The 22572-nt window shown below is 39.2% G+C and overlaps 1 protein-coding gene across 1 annotated transcript in view; it reads right to left on the reverse strand.

Annotated features, from left to right (window-relative positions):
- Positions 1-618: 618 nt before the first annotated feature.
- Positions 619-22572, reverse strand: part of tpo (thyroid peroxidase) — a 30083-nt gene continuing 8129 nt past the window's right edge. The window contains exons 7-13 of the mRNA XM_037541833.1: positions 21075-21281; positions 15426-15938; positions 9560-9818; positions 7828-7998; positions 4864-5101; positions 4389-4597; positions 619-792 (exon numbers count right to left, since the gene is read on the reverse strand). Coding sequence (XP_037397730.1) covers positions 755-792; positions 4389-4597; positions 4864-5101; positions 7828-7998; positions 9560-9818; positions 15426-15938; positions 21075-21281 — 1635 coding nt within the window. The 3' untranslated portion in view covers positions 619-754. The remainder of the gene's footprint in view (positions 793-4388; positions 4598-4863; positions 5102-7827; positions 7999-9559; positions 9819-15425; positions 15939-21074; positions 21282-22572) is intronic.

Here is a 22572-nt window from a genome sequence, read left to right on the forward strand (position 1 = left end):
AAACTTTAAACGTGAGTGAGTTTACATGTACTCAAATTCTGTTGACATGCACTCATTCTGCAGTTATCTGATTATTTAAATATCATTTAAACAAAATACTCTGGGTTTTTTTGGATCGGAGTAAGGTCATGTACCCCCTTACTCAGATTTTTTTGATTTCTCAGGCAGCGCATGTGGAAAACAGACAGTGGTACAGGAAACAAGCAAGCAGCGTTACTACAAGATGGCAGTAAAACAGCTTTGGAGTGATGCTGAAACTACATTCTCGACGACATCTTCTAGATGATGTATGTTCATATTTTCAGGTAAAGTGGCACAATGTTTAAAAAAATAGCCACAGTATAAAGTCTGAGTTATACATTACGCTTACCTCACGTCTTCTTCTGTGACTTTATTGGCTGGCTGCAAAGCAGAAATATAATTATATGACTTTCTGCAATTACTGAATTACTGTGTGATTATTTAGAAAAGCAAGGAAAATTCCATTTTTTGAATAATACAGGCCCAATAAGAGAGCTGCCAAATTCTATAATAATGCCTTCTGTGCAGAAATGACCCATTTGTCCATAAACATGTGTCATAATTGTAGTCATTCTTTAAAAACACTCACAAACAGGATATTTTACAATTCATTTTATTTGATTTGAGTTTTGTTCAGCTTTTCTTGTTGCAGCTGGGTGTTAGCACAGACCTTTGCTGGTGTACCTCCAGGTAGCTGTGATGTTGACACCTTTGGACACTCAGATGACCTCTGTCATACATGCCTTTCTGAGCTGTCCAAGGCACTTATGTCTGCAGACAGAAAAAATTAATTAAACAGCACTGAAAGCAACAGCGACTGCACAAACAACAAGAACCAGGTACACAAAGCACTTTAAAAGCTTTCTAAACAAGTTAGTTTAAGACAGAGCTGACCTCCATCAATCAAGGCATTGTGGTAATTTAGTGACCGAAACTGTGTTTTCCGTTATTTCTGTTTTGTTTGTTAGCGAGAGAAAAGGGGAAATCAGATGCCTTAATCTGCCAGCTCTAGAAGGGTGTTCACGGTTGACGTGCATCCTGCGTTTCCTGTTAAAGAACTAAAGAAGGTGCTGCTATACATTAAATAGTCTGACGCTCTGCATGAATCAGGAACCACTGATGTGTGATTCTTTTTGAGGTGCGTCTGAAGCACTTTTCTGAAGACGTTTAAGTTCACTTCAGAGAGCAATGAGCAATTAAAGCTAGGCATGGCTCCGTAAAAGTGTCATTTTGAAGCCATGTCTCTTGGAATATCTGAAATGTTCTACTCTGAGGTCGTCACTGTGACTTTAGAATCTGCTCTCATCCGTGAATCCAACAGATATGGAGGTATATCCTCTTCGGACTTTTTCCCCAACAGATGAACAGAAATGAACAAAACAGGAACCCATCCAGAGGATTCTGGTGGACAAGGGCTCTTAAGTGTAATTCACAGTGCTCTCTGCTTTATTTGTTTGGTGCTTTATTAAAATAACCTATTTGCTGTATACCTCTTGAGAATGTCAAGGCAATCACATAGGAGTAAAGAGTCATTTTTGTCAGTCGGGAGCCCCTTACCATGCGAGAGATATATGTGTGCCCTCAGCGGCCTGAGGCCCAGGCATTACTGTGACATCCATTTCCTGCCTCTATCTTTTCCCAAGGACATTATCTCAGCCCATGGCAGGCCAGCAGCAGCCTATTACATAGGCAGGTTGCAGAGGTAGATTGAATAAACACTAGAGAAAGGTCTAGAGTATGGCAGGACCTCAGAGGTCAGAGGACCAGGCTAAAGTAAATCTGCCTCTGCTTCTATATCTGGAACTATGCAGAATGACAAGTGCTTCCATTTATACAAGCAGAATCCAGAACAGGCAGAGATTCAAATGCAGCCTTTTTCACATGCACTATAAAATAATCCCTGTGCACTGTGGAGTACGCTCGAAATTCAAATGCACAAATGAATATGTATTTACTCATTATAAAGATAAACACCTCTGTGTAACAGGTGTTTCATTGTTTTGGCACAGCTACAGTTCCCTAATGGATCGATATTTGCCACTGGGCAGAATTCCAGAAGTAAAGAGATTACGAGCCCATGAAAATTCCCAACTCTAAAGACCTTTTAAAGAGGATATTGAGATTTTTGAGGCTCAATAATAATCCAAGAGGTCGATTACAGGAAATTTCACAGGCATTCAAAACTTTGTTGACCATAACAGGAGCTTGTTGAGCATAAATATTGCTGTTGATAGTGTAATACATGTTATAATCATCAATTTGAGAATTTTAACATGTAACACTGGTGGGGACGAGACAACATACAGGAAGGAGGTGGCTGAGGTGGTGGCCTGGTGTCATGACAACAATCTTTTTATTTCCATGCAGACAAGACCAAGGAAATGACTGTTTATCCAAGAAGGAAGCAGGAGCTGCACACACCCCTGTACATAGGTGAGATTGAGATGGAGAGGGTGAAAACCTTCACATTCCTTGGCATCCACATCAGTAAGGATCTCACCTGGTCTCACAACACAGACCTCATCATCAGGAAGTCCCAGCAGTGACTGTACTTTCTGAGAAGGCTGAGGAAATTTGGCATGCCAGCCAAAATTCTCAGCACCTTCTACAGGAGTACGATCGAGAGTGTTCCTACCAGCTCCATCACGGTCTGGTATGGAAACTGCACTGCTCAGGACAGAAAGGCTCTTCAGTGTCTGATCAAAACTGCACAGTACATCTCAGAGCAGCCTTCCCCTCCTTACAATACATTTATCATGCCAGGGTCATCAGGAGGGCCCACAACATCAGCAGGGATAGTACACACCCCCAGCACAGACTCTTCACACTCCTATCTTCAAGCAGACGCTACAGGAGTGTGAAGTCCAAGACTACAAGACTGACTAACAGTTTCAATTCACAGGCCATCAGGCTTGTGAATTCCTCACTCACTACCTCTTCCCCCCCTCCCACTCTGAACCAGTTTAACTTTGGCCAACCTTGCACTCAATAACTGCACCTTATATACACTGTACTGCTTTTGTCAGAACACTACTGTTTACATCTGTTACTTGCAACATGCAATTTAGAAACAGCTGCTCTACAGAGATGCACATATGCACATGTAATAATTTTTCTTTCAACTTTGCACATAAAACTGTACTTTTTTTACTATTGTTTTGTGTTATTCTTATATTTTCTATTTTCTTCTAAGATTATAATAAGATTATACTGGTGAATGGAGGAACAGCAAAGTAAGAATTTCATTGTACATTTTAACTGTCTGCTCTGCTGTGCATGACAATAAAACTCTTGAATCTTTGAATCTTGAATCTTTAAAGGGCCCACATCGAGGAAAAACTCATTTTGATGCAATGAACATTATTTCATGACATTATATTTACTACCAAGTCTGTACAAGAAGAACAAAGCTAAAAGAACAACCCATTGTAATATCACAAAAAACAACAATTCAGCCTGCAGCAGTTTAGTTCTGCTTACATTGAAATTATAAAGCCTTTTACACGGCAGCAAATCAAAACAGAGGTTACTTACATACTGTTTAATTCTAGTGCTCATACCAGCACAACACACACTAACACACCACCACCACGTCGGTGTTAATGCAGTGCTGAGGATGATCCACCTGCTCTGTAAGAGTCCATTGACTACAGTCTGTAACTGTAGAACTACAAAGTGCACCTATATAGTAAGTGGAGCTGATAAAATGGACAATGAGCGCAGAAAAATGGAGGTGGTCATAATGTTGTGCCTGATCAGTGTATGTCTGGGTGTCTGCTCTGTGATGAACTGGCAACCTGTCCAGGGAGTTTCCTGCCTTCTGCCCAATGAGAGTTGGGATTTAATGTGTGTGTTTAATTCTAAGGGATTAAGAGAGGTTGCAATATGGTCATTTAATGAATTATTACTGTTTTTGGTACATAAACTCAAACATCACTAGTGGACCTGAACAATGTAGAATATGGACCTTTCTTTCGAGGCAATCAAAGATATCTTGCAGCAGTGGTTCAAAAAGCTGTTAAATTTTGTCGGCTCGCTTAGTGCTTAAATATAGCACCTTCCTAAAGTATAACCATAGTAACGAATCCCACACAATGAATTTGTCAGCTTTGCAAGAAACTAGCCACTCTCCATCTCACCTGGGAGCCTGCAGGGTTATTCTCCACAAATTGAACGGGAGAGATTTAAGCCATTCACTTTGAGAGTAAATAGGCATTTTTTCTCTCTTGTAGACTTATCTGTGTAATTTCATCATTGGTAAATGATGGCCTCTGTTTATTATTCATGGTTTTAAACATAATTTTGATTTCATGCTGTGGGAGCTCCCACATGGGCTTTTTTTAAAAAAGTGAAGGAATATGTTCTACCTTTTTCAGGATCCTCCTTCCATGCATTTAGGTCTAATGATGGTACACTACTGCACAAAAGAAAGTCATCAGGGTAGGTTCCCACAGTGAATGGATCAAGGGGAACCTCTGTCACTCCACTGCTGTCGCAGAAGACTCGAGACAGGGAGTGACTCTGGAGCTCCTGTCTCTGCCATGGAGAGAACACGCCAGGCTTTTCCCACCAAAACCTGAAACAGGCCCAGTAGTTTTGGCATATCATTTAGGTCACTCAAGAGAGTATTACAGAGTTGTGTAGTTTAAAATAAAATATATAAATTGAATCGTATGTTTCAACACTTTAATATAGAGAAAATAACATTTTCTCTCTTTTATTGATCTGTAAAATAGTGCAGTTTACCCATGATGGGACTTGGAGATGATTTTTCATTTGACAAGGCCTCCGAATTGAAAACACAATTCATTGCTTACAATAACAGTGGCCTCACCGTCTTACCTGTCACCCTCCCTGAGCATCTTCATCTGTTTTCCGATCAAGCATGCAAAGAGAGGGCCAATCCTAGCACCAGGTAGCAGATCCTCCACCAGCCCTGCCAGCCACACATCAATATTGCTGGGATGCCCGTATAGATCCATTAGCTTTTCAACCAAAGCCCTGTCACGTACCACAGCCCTCAGATCTGCTTTGCTTTCCACTCTGTCATATCCACAGAACACCCTCCAGTCATTGTAACCTGAAATGCAGTTGATAGGGAAGATATTAAAGGCACATAGACTAGATAGCCTGAAGTGTTGCTTGAAGCATCTCTCTGAAGTCTGTACAATGTGTTTTAATGATGATTGTGTTTGAGTCATATTCATATTTAATTCTCTATTACGTATAGTACTGTGCAGAAATCGGAGATTATCATTTCATTTTTTTCCAGTCAAAATGGTCCCTAAGTCCAAATTACTAATTTTTCATTGTCAAGACAAAAAAGCATATTTTCACCAAAAAAAATGCACAGCAGTGTTTATACAAGTACACCTTTACCTTTAGTATAGCTTCCATTCTTTACAGCAGACTGCAGGGATATTTCTCAGTGTTTCTTGTAAACCACTCCAACGATCAGTTTTAAAAGTTGGTTGAATTTTCTGCTTCTTACAATCCAAGTAATCTCAATTACAATTTTAGACTCTTCAGGTTGTGACTTTCAAGATTTGTTGTTTTAGTGCAAATGTTCTATTTCTTTTCTCAGTAAAGGCTTCTTGACAGCTACACATCCTTTCAGACTCAAGCAAGAGTGGAGCCTGGCTTTCTCCTCTTTTTGATGGTAACAATGTGGTGGTCTACCAGGTCTTGCACAGTTGCTGGGAGTCTCACTTCTTCTTTATATACCTATTTATGCAGTTTCTCTGTATGTTTTATTTATTTTTGAACTTCAGGTTTGGAAATTCTTGTTTTTTCACTTATTTTTCTTCAACCTACTCCTTCCTTATGCAAATAAGATTATCTTACATCTAATCTCCCCAGAAATGTCTCCAATTGTAGGTACACATCAGAAAGAAATGAAGGCAGTTAAGTTTGGGTAGTTGCTTGTGTGGATGTTAGAGCCACTTTGAAGGGGAACATAACGTCAGTGTTTGGGAGCAGCTTTTGTTGGGAAAGCACAGCTGTAACTGGCTGGTTTTAAGACTGGAAGGATGGCCCAGTTAAAGTGCAGTAGAGTGCATAAAAGTAAAGAATGGATAAATTGAATACAGACACAGTATGGGATAACACTATAGAAATGAAACTTGCATATAAAGTAGTCAGTGTACAGCTTGTATAGCAGTATATTTATTGTCCTCTAAAAATAACTCATCACACAGCCATTAACGTCTAAATAGCTGGCAACACAAGTGAGTACACCTCACAGTGAACATGTCCAAACTGTGCTCAAAGTGTCAATATTTTTTGTGACCACCATTATTATCTAGCACTGCTAGATACCCTCTTGGGCATGGAATTCACCAGAGCTGCACAGGTTGCTACTAGAATCCTCTTCCACTCCTCCACAATGACATCACAGAGCTGGTGGATGTTAGACACCTTGCACTCCCTCCTCCGTTTGCTTAAGGATGGCCCACAGGTGCTCAACTGGGTTTAGGTCTGGAGACATACTTGGCCAGTCCATCACCTTTACCTTCAGCAAGGCAGTTGTCATCTTGGAGGTGTGTTTGGGGTCATTATTGTGTTGGAAAACTGCCATGCCCGCGCAGTTTCCGAAGGGAGGGGATCATGCTCTGCTTCAGAATGTCACAGTACATGGTGGAATTCATGTTTCCCTCAATGAACCGCAGCTCCCCAGTGCCGGAAGCACTCATGCAGCTCCAGACCATGATGCTACCACCACCATGCTTGACCACAGGCAAGAAACAGTTGTCTTGGTACTCCTCACCACAGCGCCACCACACATGCTGGACATCATGTGAGCCAAACAAGTTTATCTTGGTCTGGTCAGACCACAGGACATGATTCCAGTAATCCATGTTCTTGGACTGCTTATCTTCAGTAAACTGTTTGCAGGCTTTCTTGTGCGTCAGCTTCAGAAGAATTGTGCGGCATATGGTCTGAGCACTGGCAGGCTGACCTCCCTCTTCTTCAGCCTCTGCAGCAATGCTGGCAGGACTCATGCGTCTATTTTTTGAAGCCAACCTCTGGATATGATGCTGAACAAGTGGACTAAAATTCTTTGGTCGAGCCTGGTGAGACCTGTTCCGAGTGGAACCTGTCCTTGAAAACTGCTGCATGACCTTGGCCACCGTGTTATAGTTCAGTTTCAGGGTGTTAGCAGTTATATTTATATATATACAGACTTCTTATAGCCTAGGCCATCTTTGTGGAGAGCAACAATTTTATTTCTCACAACCTCATGGTTTTTTACCATGAGGTGCCATGTTGAATATCCAGTGGTATGTGAGTGAATTGTACCCAAAACACCAAATTTAACAGCCCTGCTCCCCTTTCACACCTGGAACCTCGTAACTCTAACGAGTCACATGACACCAGGGAGGGACAACAACACAATAGGGCACAATTTGGACATGTTCACTGTGAGGTGTAGTCACTTGTGTTGCCAGCTATTTAGACATTAATGGTTGTGTGTTGAGTTATTTTCAGAGGACTTTAGTTTAGGACTTTAAGTCATATCCAAGTTTCATTTCTATAGTGTTGCCCCATGAAAAGATATAATAAAATATTTGCAGAAATGTGAATAACATTACAACTCTATGCCCTAACACTGCACATTTTTCTAAATTTCAGCAACATGAGTTAACACATGGAAATGAAAGAATTATGATGTGAGCCAAAATAGAAATGTACAATACAAAATGCTCACATGTGGAGCAAGGTGTTAAAAATCAAACAAACAAAAAAAAATGAACTGTCTAAACATGTGAAGTGTTATTTCTGTAATGGTTATGGCTGTGCAGTCACCTGGAAGACCATGATCTCGTCCCCTTTGGAGGTTTAAAGCTGCCAGGTCCAGTGCCTCTGGGATATTGAGCACCACCAGCTTCTCTGTCAGTTCCTTAGTCATCAGGTGCTGTTGGTTCTGCCTGGCAGCAGGCCTGCCCAGGAGACCTCGCAGTATTGGATCTAATCCTCCTGCAGTGTGTAAACGCCAACCAGGAATCAGCCCAGGAGGCTGTGTTTGAACTTTTACACACATCAACAAATACGGTACACTGTAGGTAGAGCATTCGGAAATATCTTCAAAGGTTTGAATGTTTAAGTCATGTGCGCTATGAACAAAGCTCCAAACAGAACGTGTTCAGAGCTAACTCACATCTAAACTGATCAATGTTCACCTGCTCTGTGTATAAACATCGGTAAAACAGGTTTACTGTAGGAGGAAAATATTCTGAGATCAAAATCAACTTCTGGATCAATAATAACCATCCAGGAATCTGTTCAATATAAACAAATCAGAGATGGTGTTGCTTCTAGAGTCAAAGCATACACAGAAGCCCAGATGTACATGTGCTGTGGGTCTTCTCACACACGTACATTGAGGGCTGTTTCACAAATTTTTCGGTGTACCAAGCAGAGATGCTATGATTATTTATTTATTTATTTATTTATGAGCGTTTCACAAACAAATCGCAATCCCAGACAATAATAGACAATAACACGTATCATAGGTGGATTCATATAGCTTTTCACCATCCATTAGTTATTCCGTTATAGTTTGAGTTCAACATGTATGCGCAAGTGTTGCCAAAGATGAACCATGAGTGTCAATTTACCCCTATTTAAATGAATGTAGCGCTAAAATATGCAAATGATAAAATAATGCAATAAACATTAATTGAAACAGGACAGTTTGTCAATGGAACGTTAGCTATCTTGGATGGTACTATGATAGTGCTATTAGCCTATGTGCTAGCAGCTAAAGAATGACTGGTTTTAGCTCACTTTCAAGTGCAAATGGTAAACTTGATTGACGTCACATGATTCTATGTGACTGCAGCACACTGTAGACATTCGTGTGTGTTTGTGCGAGTAGAAATTATAAATTAAGATCTATACATTAGAAGAAATTAGACATTAGAATGTGTTATTATGCCAGTATGCTTGTATTTTATATAAAGTGGCTGGTAAAAAACTGCTGTGAGAATTCACCATACACAGCAGGCAAGTGGACCAAAATGTTAATTGGAGTTTTTTATGTCCTGTACCATAGATACAAATGCCAGTCAACTGCAGTCCAGCAAAACTAAGCTTGCCTAGTCTTGTTCATATTTGTAATACAGATCTTTGTTATATTGCAGCTTCTGTATTTGTATGTCATTTAAAACCATGTTCTTGTACATTATATTCTACAATCTGACAAGTACAGAAAATGCCTTCTGGACATGTCAGTTAGGAGTATGTGTACTTCTGATAATTCATTCTAGAATTACACAGCAAAGGGGGGCCAGGGGGGGATCATGCAGTGCCATCCCTAATGAGTCTACTAGGACTTCACAGTTTCATTCAGATGAGCAGTCACAATTTAATATTGATAAATTCAATATTTTTGTCCACTGTCCTGCATCTGTGATTCAACCAGACACTAATGTTAGATAGTTCTCCTTACTTCAACTAGAGTTTACTTTGGGAAAATCACACAGCGACTGCCATGAAGTAAAGCTAGCAGCAGCACTTCAAAGAGAGGGTGATGTACCTTCTCTGACGATCCTCCATGGACTGAAAAAGGTCTTATGCAGATCCAAGGAGGAAAAGTGTGGATGCTCCTGGAAACTCTCGTTCAGTCTCCTCATCTGTGCTGAGATGGTGGCGTGGCCAAAGCGGAATGCAGCGGTGGCAAACACATTGGAGACTGAAGGGTTTATCGTCTCATCATATCCCTCATAGGGTCCAATAATTTGATCAAAAGCGTCTTTTCCGAGGACTTTTGGAATATAATCCCTCATGGTTATGATCTGTAAAGTGGACATATGTACGGTTATGTTTGTATATCTTTTCAGGAAAAGATCTCAGAAACTTCTAGTGCTCATTTCTCAAGTGACTGCACCTACAAGATGAGAAAAGATGCATCAAATGATAGTTCAAAATTCCAGATAACCTTATGATAACAGATTTTAGTAGGCCGAGTTTGAGGCCAGGTTTTCTCACAGAAGTCTATACACGTACTCAACTGAAATCTGTGCCTGAGATCACAATTTGAGACATCCTGAGCTGGAGATAAGATAAGATTGCTTGCTTGTTTCCTTCCTCTTTGATATGCTGCATAAAATCATCTGGCTTTATCACAGTTTATTAAAAACATCATTTAAAATAAGCCCTGCTCACCTCCAGAATGTCAACACCCACACTGCAGATGTTCCAGCACGCATTGCAATGACACATGTCTGTCTGAGTGAAGTGTTGCTCTCCACCGTCTCCTTAGCAGCAGGCATGTGTATATCAAAACTCACTGTCCATGAAGCTATAATGTAACAGCCTCAGTAGCAGAAAGTGGAAAGCGTTTTTATTGGTTTTGTGAAGTCAGGCCCTTTGGGACTTTGTTAAAACAGTGCACTCTGCTTGATGTATTCCATCTACTTCTTCTCTTGTAACACTTCAGAGTCTCTTTCTCTGCCACTTTAATTTAAGGGGCCTGAGCTGCATTCAACCTTACAGATCCTTTTGTGGGCAATGAAATGTTTCTTTGATCCAGCAGAGACTGCTCAAAGAGGACAGGCTTTAGTTGTGTGGCTCAAGGCCGTTAATCCCCAAATTTTGCCTCTGCCCAGTATAGTGAATCACCTTTCTGTTTGCACTCCAGATCATTGCTGCACTGGTCTAACTGGAACAATACAGCAATGCACTGAAAGGCGGAGAATAGCTCCTGCATCCATGTTGGAAATCATTTGGCAAATTATAAGGTAATTCATTTTCCTGTTACCATTAATTACACATGTAAAAGAATCAGCTCTGCTGCAGAATAAAAGTGGCATACCTGTAGTCTCAGTATGGGTTAAAGGGCAAGCAAGAACAGAAGCATCTTGAAATTCTTAGAGGTGGATTTGAAGTCTAAAAAGACTAAACTAACCTTTCCTCCTACACTCTTCTCAATAAAGCTGGCTAGCTGTCAAACAAAATCTGCTTCTACATCCATCTAGCTGCTTGTGCAAAATCCCTGGAATAAATGAACCTTTGCTTCTGAGCACAATGTTTCTTTTTTAACTGCAGATGCTAAAAGGCATACTTCATACTATAGGAAATCATGTTGCCATGTGCATAATGCCTAATGGTCATTAATTTATATTAATTTTGTCATGGTAATTAATTTTGTATATTCACCATATACAGTATTGTGCAAAGTCCGAGTCCACTGTCATTTATTTAATTTCCAGTTAAAAGTTGCAGTGTAAATTACACAGAAATCTCAACAACTGAACATATCATATTTTTCAGTGTTTCGTGTTGTCCACTCTTTGCTTTTACTACAGCTTCCATTCTTTTCACTAGACTTGCTTTCAGTTTTTCAAAGAAATTTGCAGGAATGTTTTCCACCCCTATAAAGTTCAGTTGTAGATGTTGGTTGCATTTTCTGCTTGCTGTGGTCCAAGTAATCACAAACACACAAGAACATCAGCACCTTCTTTAATTTAGAAATTTGCCAGCTTTGACAGTGTGGTGTTCCTCTAAGTCTTGCACAATGCTTAGGAGTCCCATTCTCTCTATATTTGTATTATTATAATTTTTTTGTCACACTTAATTTGGATTAATAGGATGGTCCAATTAATTAATAATCTATTAAAAATCTACAGATACAGCACATTATTAACAAATGTTCTGGTGGTACGCAGTTGATTATCAACAACATTAAGGTCGGGGTTAGGTCTAGGAGTAGGTGCAGGTTTTGCCTTGAGGTTAGGCTTAGGTTTAGATTTAACAGAACCTTTCACATACAACTTTAAGTTCAGTTGCATTGAATAGATATTTAATTGAATGTTAGTTAAGAAAAATAGATTGAGCGTCTACAATGCACCTACAGTAGACTATCCAAATAAAGTGTTACCTGTTGTTTAATTCCAGTTTTAACTCCTGTTTTAGGAATTATTCTCCTTTGATGTATCCCAGCCTTATGTTAGTGGATTATTTAATATCTAATGTTCTCAGACATATATCTAAAAACAAGAACTTGAACTTAATGGCTGTTTTGACTAGAAATTAAATAACTAAATAGAGGGCAGTGTCTTGACTTTTGCACTGTAGATGCATTTTGTACAGTTACACATTATAGTCACCTACTGGACTATCTCCGTACTTACACACATACATAGATTATTGCACATGTACACAGCATTGCAGTATCCTTATTTTATGACTTTTTACCTCACATTCAGTGCAATAAGATTATGTATATAATTATGTATATAATGTCTGTGTATATTGTTCAAGTTGGTTTATTGTATATTTCTATATTTATATATATATATATATATATATATATATATATATAATTTTATTTTATTTATTTATTTTTTGTTGTACTCCATGTTGTATTTACTGTCGCTGCATTCAGTGGGAACTTGCACCCAAGTTTTTCACTCACCTGTACTCCTGTACTCTTGTGATGTGACAATAAATCTGATTTGATTTGATTTGATTTGATCTGTTTCACTGCATAATTTGTTAACCTCCTTTACTGAGTTTATCAGTGATCCCAAGGACCACTGCTCAACAGGTATTATTTTGGTGATAGTAACAGTAGAACTACAAAGTGGACCTGATAAAATGGACAGGGATAGATACAAGGTAGGAGCACCTAATAAAGTGATGCATAAATACAACCCCAATTCCAATGAAGTTGGAACGTTGTGTAAAACAGAAATACAAACAGAATACGATGATTTGCAAATCCTTTTCAACCTATATTCAATTGAATACACTACAAAGACAAGATATTTAATGTTCAAACAATGTTTAATTTTCAAATATTTTTGCAAATATTCACTCATTTTGAATTTGATGCCTGCAACATGTTCCAAAGTTGGGACAGGGGCATGTTTACCACTGTGTAAACATCACCTTTCCTTTTAACAACACTCAATAAGCGTTTGGGAACTGAGGACACTAATTGTTGAAGCTTTGTAGGTGGAATTCTTTCCCATTCTTGCTTGATGTACAACTTCAGTTGCTCAACAGTCCGGGGTCTCCATTGTTGTATTTTGCACTTTAATTAATAATGCGCCACAGGTTTTCAATGGGAGACAGGTCTGGACTGCAGGCAGGCCAGTCTAGTACCCGCGCTCTTTTACTACGAAGCCACACTGTTGTAACACGTGCAAAATGTGGCTTGGCATTGTCTTGCTGAAATAAGCAGGACGTCCCTGAAAAAGACGATGCTTGGATGGCAACATATGTTGCTCCAAAACCTGTATGTACCTTTCAGCATTAATGGTGCCTTCACAGATGTGCAAGTTACCAATGCCATGGGCACTAACACACCCCCACACCATCAGAGATGCTGGCTTTTGAAATTTGGGCTGATAACAATGCGGACAGTCATTTTCCTCTTTGGCCCGGAGGACACGACATCCATGATTTCCAAAAACAATTTGAAATGTGGACTCGTCAGATCACAGGACACTTTTCCACTTTGCGTCAGTCCATCTCACATGAGCTCGGGCCCAGAGAAGCCGGCAGCGTTTCTGGGTGTTGTTGATATATGACTTTCGCTTTGCATGGCAGAGTTTTAACTTGCACTTGTAGATGGAGCGACGAACTGTGTTCACTGACAGTGGTTTTCTGAAGTGTTCCTGAGCCCATGTGGTAATATCCATTACAGAATGATGTCGGTTTTTAATGCAGTGCCGCCTGAGGGATCGAAGGTCACGGGCATTCAACGTTGTTTTTCTGCCTTGGCGCTTACTTGCAGAGATTTCTCCAGATTCTCTGAATCTTTTGATGATATTATGGACTGTAGATGATGAAATCCCTAAATTCCTTGCAATTGCATGTTGAGAAAAGTTGTTCTTAAACTGTTGGACTATTTGCTCACGCAGTTGTTCACAAAGTGTGGAACCTCACCCCATCCTTGCTTGTGAATGACAGAGCCTTTCAGGGATGCTCCCTTTATACCCAATCATGACGCTCACCTGTGGAATCAGGCGTTTCAAAACAGGCATTTTTTTGGGCATTCCTCAACTTTCCTAGTCTTTTGTTGCCCCTGTCCCAACTTCTTTGGAACGTGTTGCAGGCATCAAATTCAAAATGAGTGAATATTTGCAAAAAACAACAAAGTTTATCCATTTAAACATTAAATATCTTGTCTTTGTAGTGTATTCAACTGAATGTACGTTGAAAATGATTTTCAAATCATCGTATTCTGTTTTTATTTATGTTTTAGACAATGTCCCAACTTCATTGGAATGTATAATAAAGTGCTAAAAAAAAAAAAAATAAGTAACATGATGCACTAACACATCATGTCAGAAGTCTATTTAGTAGCTACATAATTAGTGATTAATTCTACTTTTATTTTTTCCCTAATGCTGACGCATGTACTTTCTACCAGGTAAGAGAATAAAACTCAGGGAGGCATAGCTTCATCATTAGTAATTGCCCCTTGGAGATCAGGTTTGAGCAGCACAAATAACTTATGAAACATAGTTTACATTTAATTAACTTAAGATGTCAAGAAACCATAGCAATGGCTCAGTAACACATTAGCAACCACCTGGGATGCCATGACTATGGCCTTACAACACTTTAACAACCACGTTGGATACCACAGCAGTAGTTTAGCATCCACCATCCAATGCCCCAACAACAAACTGGAACAACATAGCAAAACCAAAGCAACTATTTGGAATTACTATATAAAACCTACTGAGTTATCAAAAATAATCAACAATGTGATGCAACTACTTTAACCTTTGAAATGTTATTAGCTGGCTTTGTCAAGCCTACTTGTCATCAGTCAGAAGACATGATTCATGGCATTTCATGTAAATCATTTGGTGAGTGATGTGAACAATGAAATATCTGTGGATATTCAAGAGATTTGAATACATCTATGTGTTAAAGCTGTTTATAGTACAACATTATAACTATTTTCATTTTCACTCTAATGCTGAGGCATGTACTTTCGATCAGTTAGGACCCAAATATGCATAACTTCAGCATTAGAAATTGCCCCTCGGAGGTCAAGTTTCTGATGCATAAGTAATTTGTGGAATATATTTTACATAAATTAACTTAAGAAGTCAGGTTCCATTACAGTCATTGTTCAGCTTAGAGCTAATTTTATTTTAATCACACTGTATGTTTTTTTTTTGGTCTTAGGAATCATTTTTAATTTTCATTCCAGTCTTAAATGTTACTTTATCAACATGTGAATTGATATTAATGGTTGGGTTTTGTGGTGTTACTTGAATAAGATTTTCCCAGCTTTATGAAATGGATGCTTCTCGCTCCACATGGTGTGAGTGCTGTGATGCAGAAAGGAGTGATTGTTTCTGATCACTAGTCACACTGCTGGTCCTGCTGATCATTTAGCAGAGCCAGAGATAGTGCTGTAATACGAAATCTCGTACCTGATGCAAAGCTCCAATGATTTTGCGCGTCTCCTGATAGGTTGTCTCTGAGCTCCAGTGGGCATTCAGTTGTTTCAGCTGTGTGGCAATGCGATTGTGCTCCCTCAACCACACTGTGTGTAGAGCAGCGAGGGGCAGAATCTCGTTCACTCTGCTATCTCCAGCAAGGAAACACTCCACCCGCTCCCTCGGCCCAGTGCCAGGCTGCTGAATGCATGTGGATGGAGCGTGGTTGACAAAAGGCAGGTACGGGTGACCGCTATGGTCAGTGTATTTGCTGTTCACCGCCAGCAGGCCCTCAGAGCTCGAGAGGTTCCTCAGAGCATTTTCTAAGTCCACAGAGTGTCCATAGACAGTGGAGGCATCCAGGAATGACGTGATTAAATTCATCTGCTGTCTCTGTAGCATCTGTTGGGCTTGCAGAGTGCATGTTGGACTACTGAGACAGGCTGGCGTAGAACGGAAAAATGGGAGACAGCTTTTACTTCCAAACAGCTTATCATGTGGAGGAATCTGTGGCACGCACACACATAAGGAGGAGAGAAGGAGAGTGCATTGTATTAGAAGAGTAACTGCTCTATTTATGTTTGCCCTGTTAACCTTTAGCTGCCTCCTCTGTGCAGCTGTCACCACAACTGTCATACAAGCAAACATGGTGTGCTAGTGTTGTAAACAGTCTCATGTAGTACTCTTTATACTGTCTTATATAAAGAATGACCTTTTTAAAGTTAAAGACCTACTGCCCAGAGACCATTTGGCAAATCAGGCATCACCTATTTTACCACGCTTTGGATACTATTTTGCCCTATAACACCTTGAATGTAATTAAAAAATTTCCGCCAACAATGCCTTAGGTATCAGGCTTCATATTCATAATCGTTTTGTATAATAGCTTTCTGTGAGGGAACTTTTAGAGACATTAAACTCTTCAGACGTCAGGTTCCTATCTCACTACTGTGAACAATTCTGATTTATCCGTTCCTCTAGCAGTTTCTCTAGAATGGCACATTTCACATCAAACTGCTCTGAATGACTTTGTTTACACCTCAGTGATTTAATTATATAGACATTTAGAAAAATCTGTGAAAGACTCCTTTAAAAGACCACTTCAGGAAGTTGTCTGAGATGTATTTTAGCCATATATTATACAAGTTTATACATTTTTAAACAAGTTTCAAGCCAATAACACCCCTCACAATACAATATGTCATAGGACACATGGTCCATGACTGCAATGACAATACAGAAGGCTAATTAGACTAAACAGCTGTAATCTTGTAAACACTGACTGGCATCTTCCTGAATGTTTAACAAAAAGAGCAACGGCATATAAAATCACATTTTTGAGGCAGCAGCCATCCTTTGCATAGAACAGGAAAAATGCAAATGAGGAACACAGGCAATTAGTTGTTATGAACTGATCTGCAGACTGCATACACAGAAAAGGTATTTAAACTAGCCAGAGATGCTTTTTATAAGTGTAAATACATGTGGTTCAAACCAAGTCCTACGAAAGGACCAGGTGAACAGGGTCCAAAGAACTTCACCTTAAAGAAACCATGAGAATATAAATGTTTTACCTGTAAGCAAAAACGTTTTACAGTTTCCTAATAGGATCCAAATGTAGTGGCCAATGTATATCAGAGTTCCTTTGTGTGTTGTTAATGCAGTGCTTTGACAGTTTAACACTGCCTCACCTTCATAAACTCAGTTTTAAAGCCTTCCTTTTATTCCTCTAAAATGTTTAATCCCCTCTGGTTCAGTTTCAGAGCCGAGGAATCTGCAAACGAGCATACTCTGCAGCTACACACCCCTGAGCAGGGTTACCATAGCTGCAGGCTAGAGGTTCAGGGCAATACTTCTGAAAAAAGGGCCATGCTCAGGCAGCGATTACTGGCAGGTCACATTCTTTTCAATTGGTCTATATTTTGCTTGTTGTGAAGTTCTTCTCTGGAACACAGCTTGCATGTTCCTAAAATAGCGCTGCTGCTCGGGGGCACTTCTTAGTGCTGCAGGCTCGCATACTGAAGATGCAGTCGGTTTTGATCTCTACAGCATGCTTAGAGAAATATGTCTAGCTGTGCACAATGTATTTATTTGCATTTCCTGTAATCCATCTTTAGAAAGTATTTAAATCGGACGGATGTTTATTAAGCTGAAATGGCTTTATTGATTTGGAATGAGGCTGCACAATGAGGATAAAAAGTGTATGATAAAGTTGCTGGATATTGTGATGTATTAATGTAATGTAATTAATGTAGCCAGTTTAAGACTTTTTTCAAATAGAAATATTTTTCATTGATTTTATTTTCATTGATATTTGTAAACTTTTTGAGCAAGTAGCACCCATGCTAGAACAGTTGCAAGTGTATTGTAGCACCAATATTAACAAGAACACAAAGTGTCATTGATGCAAAGCAGTGCCCTTATAAAGTACTTAGGTTGTAATAGCGACCCCCTTGTGGACAATCTTAAGCTTGCTAAACATGAGTGAGTGAGTGAGTGGGCGAGTGAGTGAGTGAATTAGCCAGGTCTATGAGGTACTTTGATTCCAAAGATATCATAATAATAAGAAGTCATTATAATATACACGTTTGTATGTGACATTGAAATGATTAAATTTCCTCACAATAATTGTGGGAAATGAAAAAGGATTTAATGAATAAGGATTTAATGAATGATAGTGAATCCAAAGCATATATATTGTTGCTGGCTTTTCATATTACATTACAGCCCCTAACTAAACAAATTTTAGGCATTTTTTTTACTATGTGTGATTTTAATTATCTTGTGATTTTCTTATAATCTTTACAAATATTTAAATTCCTTTAGTCTACCTGACAGACTTCAACTACCATAAACACTAGAGCTTAACTGCCTTTGAAGTTTATATGACTAAGCTTTGGGAGTTGAGTTGGGTAGCTCATAAACGGTGTTCATTACTGTAGGAATGCACGTAAGCATGAATGTCTGACAGCTTCTTCATTGCTCAGTCATGTACAAAATACATTCCTGTGACCTTTTTCTCTCACACAAACTCAACTGTAAAAACAAAAGTCAACCTGTGCCCAGCAGCGCCACACATACACAAATCTCAGTTTTTTTTACTGGTTTTCTTTAATGATATTCCACTAACCATGCACAAAATACACAGCCGTAAAGTTTTTTACTCGTGAAAACACAGTAAAAACAAAAGCATTGCAGAGATGTTCAACATTGCAGGTCACAGTGAATGCCACTGTCTTTCCCAGTACAGGTCCACACAATATTTTGTGGTGCAGAGCTTATTTTCAGTGTCATAGGTGGGACAGGGTGGCTAGTGTAGTGGTTAACACCTCTGCCTTCTACGCTACGCTAGACTGGGGTTCAATCCCCGACCAGGGCAAGCACCCTACATTATACCAATAAGGGTCCTTGGGCAAGAATCCTAACACCACCTTGGCCTACCTGTGTAAAATGATCAAATTGTAAGTCGCTCTGGGTAAGAGCGTCAGCCAAATGCCATAAATGTAAATGTAAATGACCAGCCAAGTGTGGGCTGGAGAGGGTTAAGATATGTGTTGAGAAATTATGCAAATTAATGCATTTCTCAAATAAAATGATAACTGTCATTTAATAATTGGCATAAATAATGTCTAACAGTAAAATAAATAAACTCATTCTAAGCAGAAGTTCTAAAATAGTTTTAACTAGAAACAATCACAAGAATCACATTAATTATATTTTTGCATGCTAAAGAAACAGCCTTTAGCTGTGGGAAGTGCTCTTCATAAAGAGAGACACATGATAATAAAGCCAACTAAAGACAAACCTGATCTATGACAGTTTTTACCCACATTTACACGCAGCCTTATAATCCGTTAATAGTCCGACTAATAGCTCAAACAGAATAGAATACGTCTACGTATACACTTTAATGAGACTAGTCTGATTGACTCCATTCAGAACACAATTTCTATCTGATTAAACGAGATGGATAATCTTGTAAATAATCAATTAAACAGAAAAATAACAATCACATAAACGCCTGTATCCAATTGCATTCCCAATCAGAAAGTTTAAATACGCTGTGCGAATGTGTGTTCAGAACGTATTCAATCGAATTGGCAAAAATCTTTGCATGTAAACATGGCCATTTTTTTAGCTGTGACTAATGCAGATGGAAACCAGTTACACAGGACTGCAGGCAGGGGAGGGATGAAATGTTTAGGTTGCTGTTGAATTGGGCCTTTATTTCCTGGTAATGTAACAGCTTCTGTATGCATATGAGCCCTCTGGGTTATTTCCCAGGAACTGTAAAGTCTCATGGAGGTAAGCTGTCACGTCAAACTCCAGCTTGTGTTCACACTTAACTCGTAGCCATTTAATTACCATCAATTCACCCATAAAAGATTTCACTCTAGTGCAGTGCATGAGTAATTATTTTGAGCTATTAAAGCCTTTGCCATGAGTTTATTGCAGAAACTCACATCCCAATGAGGATAAAAATAGGATTCATCATGCACGCTTAATTTGCACAATGAATTTATACATGATAAAGTCCTCAGGAATTTATTTCAGGCACCTGCAAGTCATATCTGTTTGTCATGATCTTGTCAGAATGCACTGCCTTGCAATCAGTTGAAGGCTACATGTTACTATGTCCTTCAGAGTGTACTGTATGGATCAACACTTTTTCTGATATTTCTGGCCTGTCATTTATCCTGATGAATCTCACAGTATTAGTATTCAGAGGCTGGTGTGTGCTGGGGCTCAGCATGGATGGGAATAAAATGTGCTGTTTTGTATATCTGTGGTGCTTGCCTCCTTCCCTCTGGCTGGGGACACTGAGATTAGTTACAAAACAACACTGCTCAGTAATATCCCCCATATTTCTATGAGCAGTCACTGCCCTGAAGGAGTCTCAAACGCAGCCCTATCCGGAGAGAGTCGCCTCAGTGACTCGCTACTTTCACTGGTGTTTGTGGTTTGACAGAGATAAAGAAGCAATCAATGAGATATATACTTTTTAATTTTAAACTCCTGCCACAGGCCCTGAAACCCCTCCATCTAACCCCACCCCCAACCCACATTTAAAATCAACTGCCCTGAACTAGTGGCAAATTCACACCTCTGACAACAGAAGCTGGCCATATCAGAGAGAAAAAACATTCAACTGCTGATGTGCATGATTAGACAATTTAGACATATTACAACAATTACAATCTGCATGTCGTTCATGATACTTTTAGACTATTATTACTATTACTACTGTACTTTTATACTGTCGTAGTGGTTGTTATAGTGTAGTGGGTAACACCTCTGCTTTCTATGCTGTAGACTGGGGTTCAATCCCCTGCCTCGACAAGCACCCTACACTGTACCAATAAGAGTCCTTGGGCAAGACTCCTAACACTGCCTTTGCCTACCTGTGTAAATTGATCAAATTGTAAGTTGCTCTGGATAAGAGCATCAGCCATACTTGGCAAATAAAAAATTCTGATATTCCCTTATATGGAGGAGGTGAACTGAATTTATCAGAACAACAAGGTCAATCAATTTAAAAGACTAAAAAGTGAAAGCAAAGCACTCAGAGCTGAAAATATCTCACTTGTCATTTTTTGTTGCAAATTACTGTCATTTGTTTGTAGCTTCTGGAACAGATGTTACCTGAATTGGAAAGCACGGATCCGAATTTTCACACATGTGTAAGCAGTCGAGACCCTCCAGAAATGCAGCTTTGCTTGTGCTTTGAGGAGTGAAGGAAATGTCGTGGTCTATGTACTGACCCCAGTCCACCAGCAGCTGGGAATATGCCTCATCTTCCAATGTGACCTGGCTGGAGCTTTGCATAATGCTGTTGCTGACTTCCCGAACCTTCAAAAGCATGATTGGCATGATGTTCAAAGCAGACAAGACTAATCTGGTTAATGTCTTCAGTTCCAAACTTCTTCCATAATTTTATGTGCTGTTTTTATAGCTGCTCTCTTCAGCTTTCAGGCCTCAGACATTTTCCAAAAAAAAAAAAAACATTTTCTGAAGCTCATGCATTTTAATGTAGACACTAAGTTTTTCCATTTACTTAAGAGATGGTCAGGGAAGGCCAAAGAGTTTGTTTCAGAGTCTGGAACATTTCAGCACTGTCAGATCAAAACTTTGTAACTCATTTTTTCTGGTATCATCTGAAAATACATGCATTGTATAGCTTAAACATTTTACAACAAATGTAACTACAGAATTGGTCCTGATAAAATCTTGTTACACTATTTACCTTCCTCCTATTAAGTTAACATTTTGCAGATAAAGTCTTGCTATGACAGATAAGAAACGGGTTTCATTACTGTGAAAAAGATTGAATCTACTACAATCCAAAAGGTCTGATATAGTTAACAACATTAAGACAAAATCCTCAATCTTATTGCACAGTGTTGCACAGAATAGGTGAAATCAGCCTCTGCTTTTAGCCTTTGTTTATCTGCATAAAAGTTTCATCAGAGAAACACTTCCACTTCATATAAATGCTATATGTGATCAAAGTGTTTGTGGAGCGGCGCTTGTGCCATCATTGCTGATCTCAGGAGGCGTGGAGCTGCGTGTTTGTCCTGGCACTTATCACACTGAAATGTTTTGGGTTCATCCTCATTAAAAAATGCTTTCACTCAGGAGAGAAAGCATGGCGATGGTGTTCTGCTGCCTCTCTGGAGTGGGAGGCTCAGGGTCTGCATATTTAAAACAGTGTGCACAGTGCTGAATTTTTAATGGGAGATTGCCACAAAGAAAGGGCAGTGTGTGGTGGCTAAACAAGCCAGAATGGGGATTTCTTAAGTATGTGCACTGTTTAGTTCATTTGGCAGGCCTTTCCACTGTTTTATCCTTGTGTTGATTGTTATGTAGTGGCAAAATCATATACATTCTATCAGTATATAGACTCAGAAAGAGGAATTGGTCAACTGAATTTTGATATGTGCAGTACTGCGCAGAGACTGTTCCTCACTGATTTCAAAAATGGTGAAAACCATTAAGTATAAATGAGTAATACATAAGATATGCATAATTAAATATACAACATATGCGTAAGATAAGGTAAAAAAAGTTTCCAAACTGTTGTAATTATAATAAACAATAAAAGCAATAAAATGACAAAAGCAATATATAAAACCTTACAAAT

Source organism: Pygocentrus nattereri, chromosome 10 (assembly GCF_015220715.1).
Source record: "Pygocentrus nattereri isolate fPygNat1 chromosome 10, fPygNat1.pri, whole genome shotgun sequence".
Taxonomy (NCBI): Eukaryota; Metazoa; Chordata; class Actinopteri; order Characiformes; family Serrasalmidae; genus Pygocentrus; species Pygocentrus nattereri.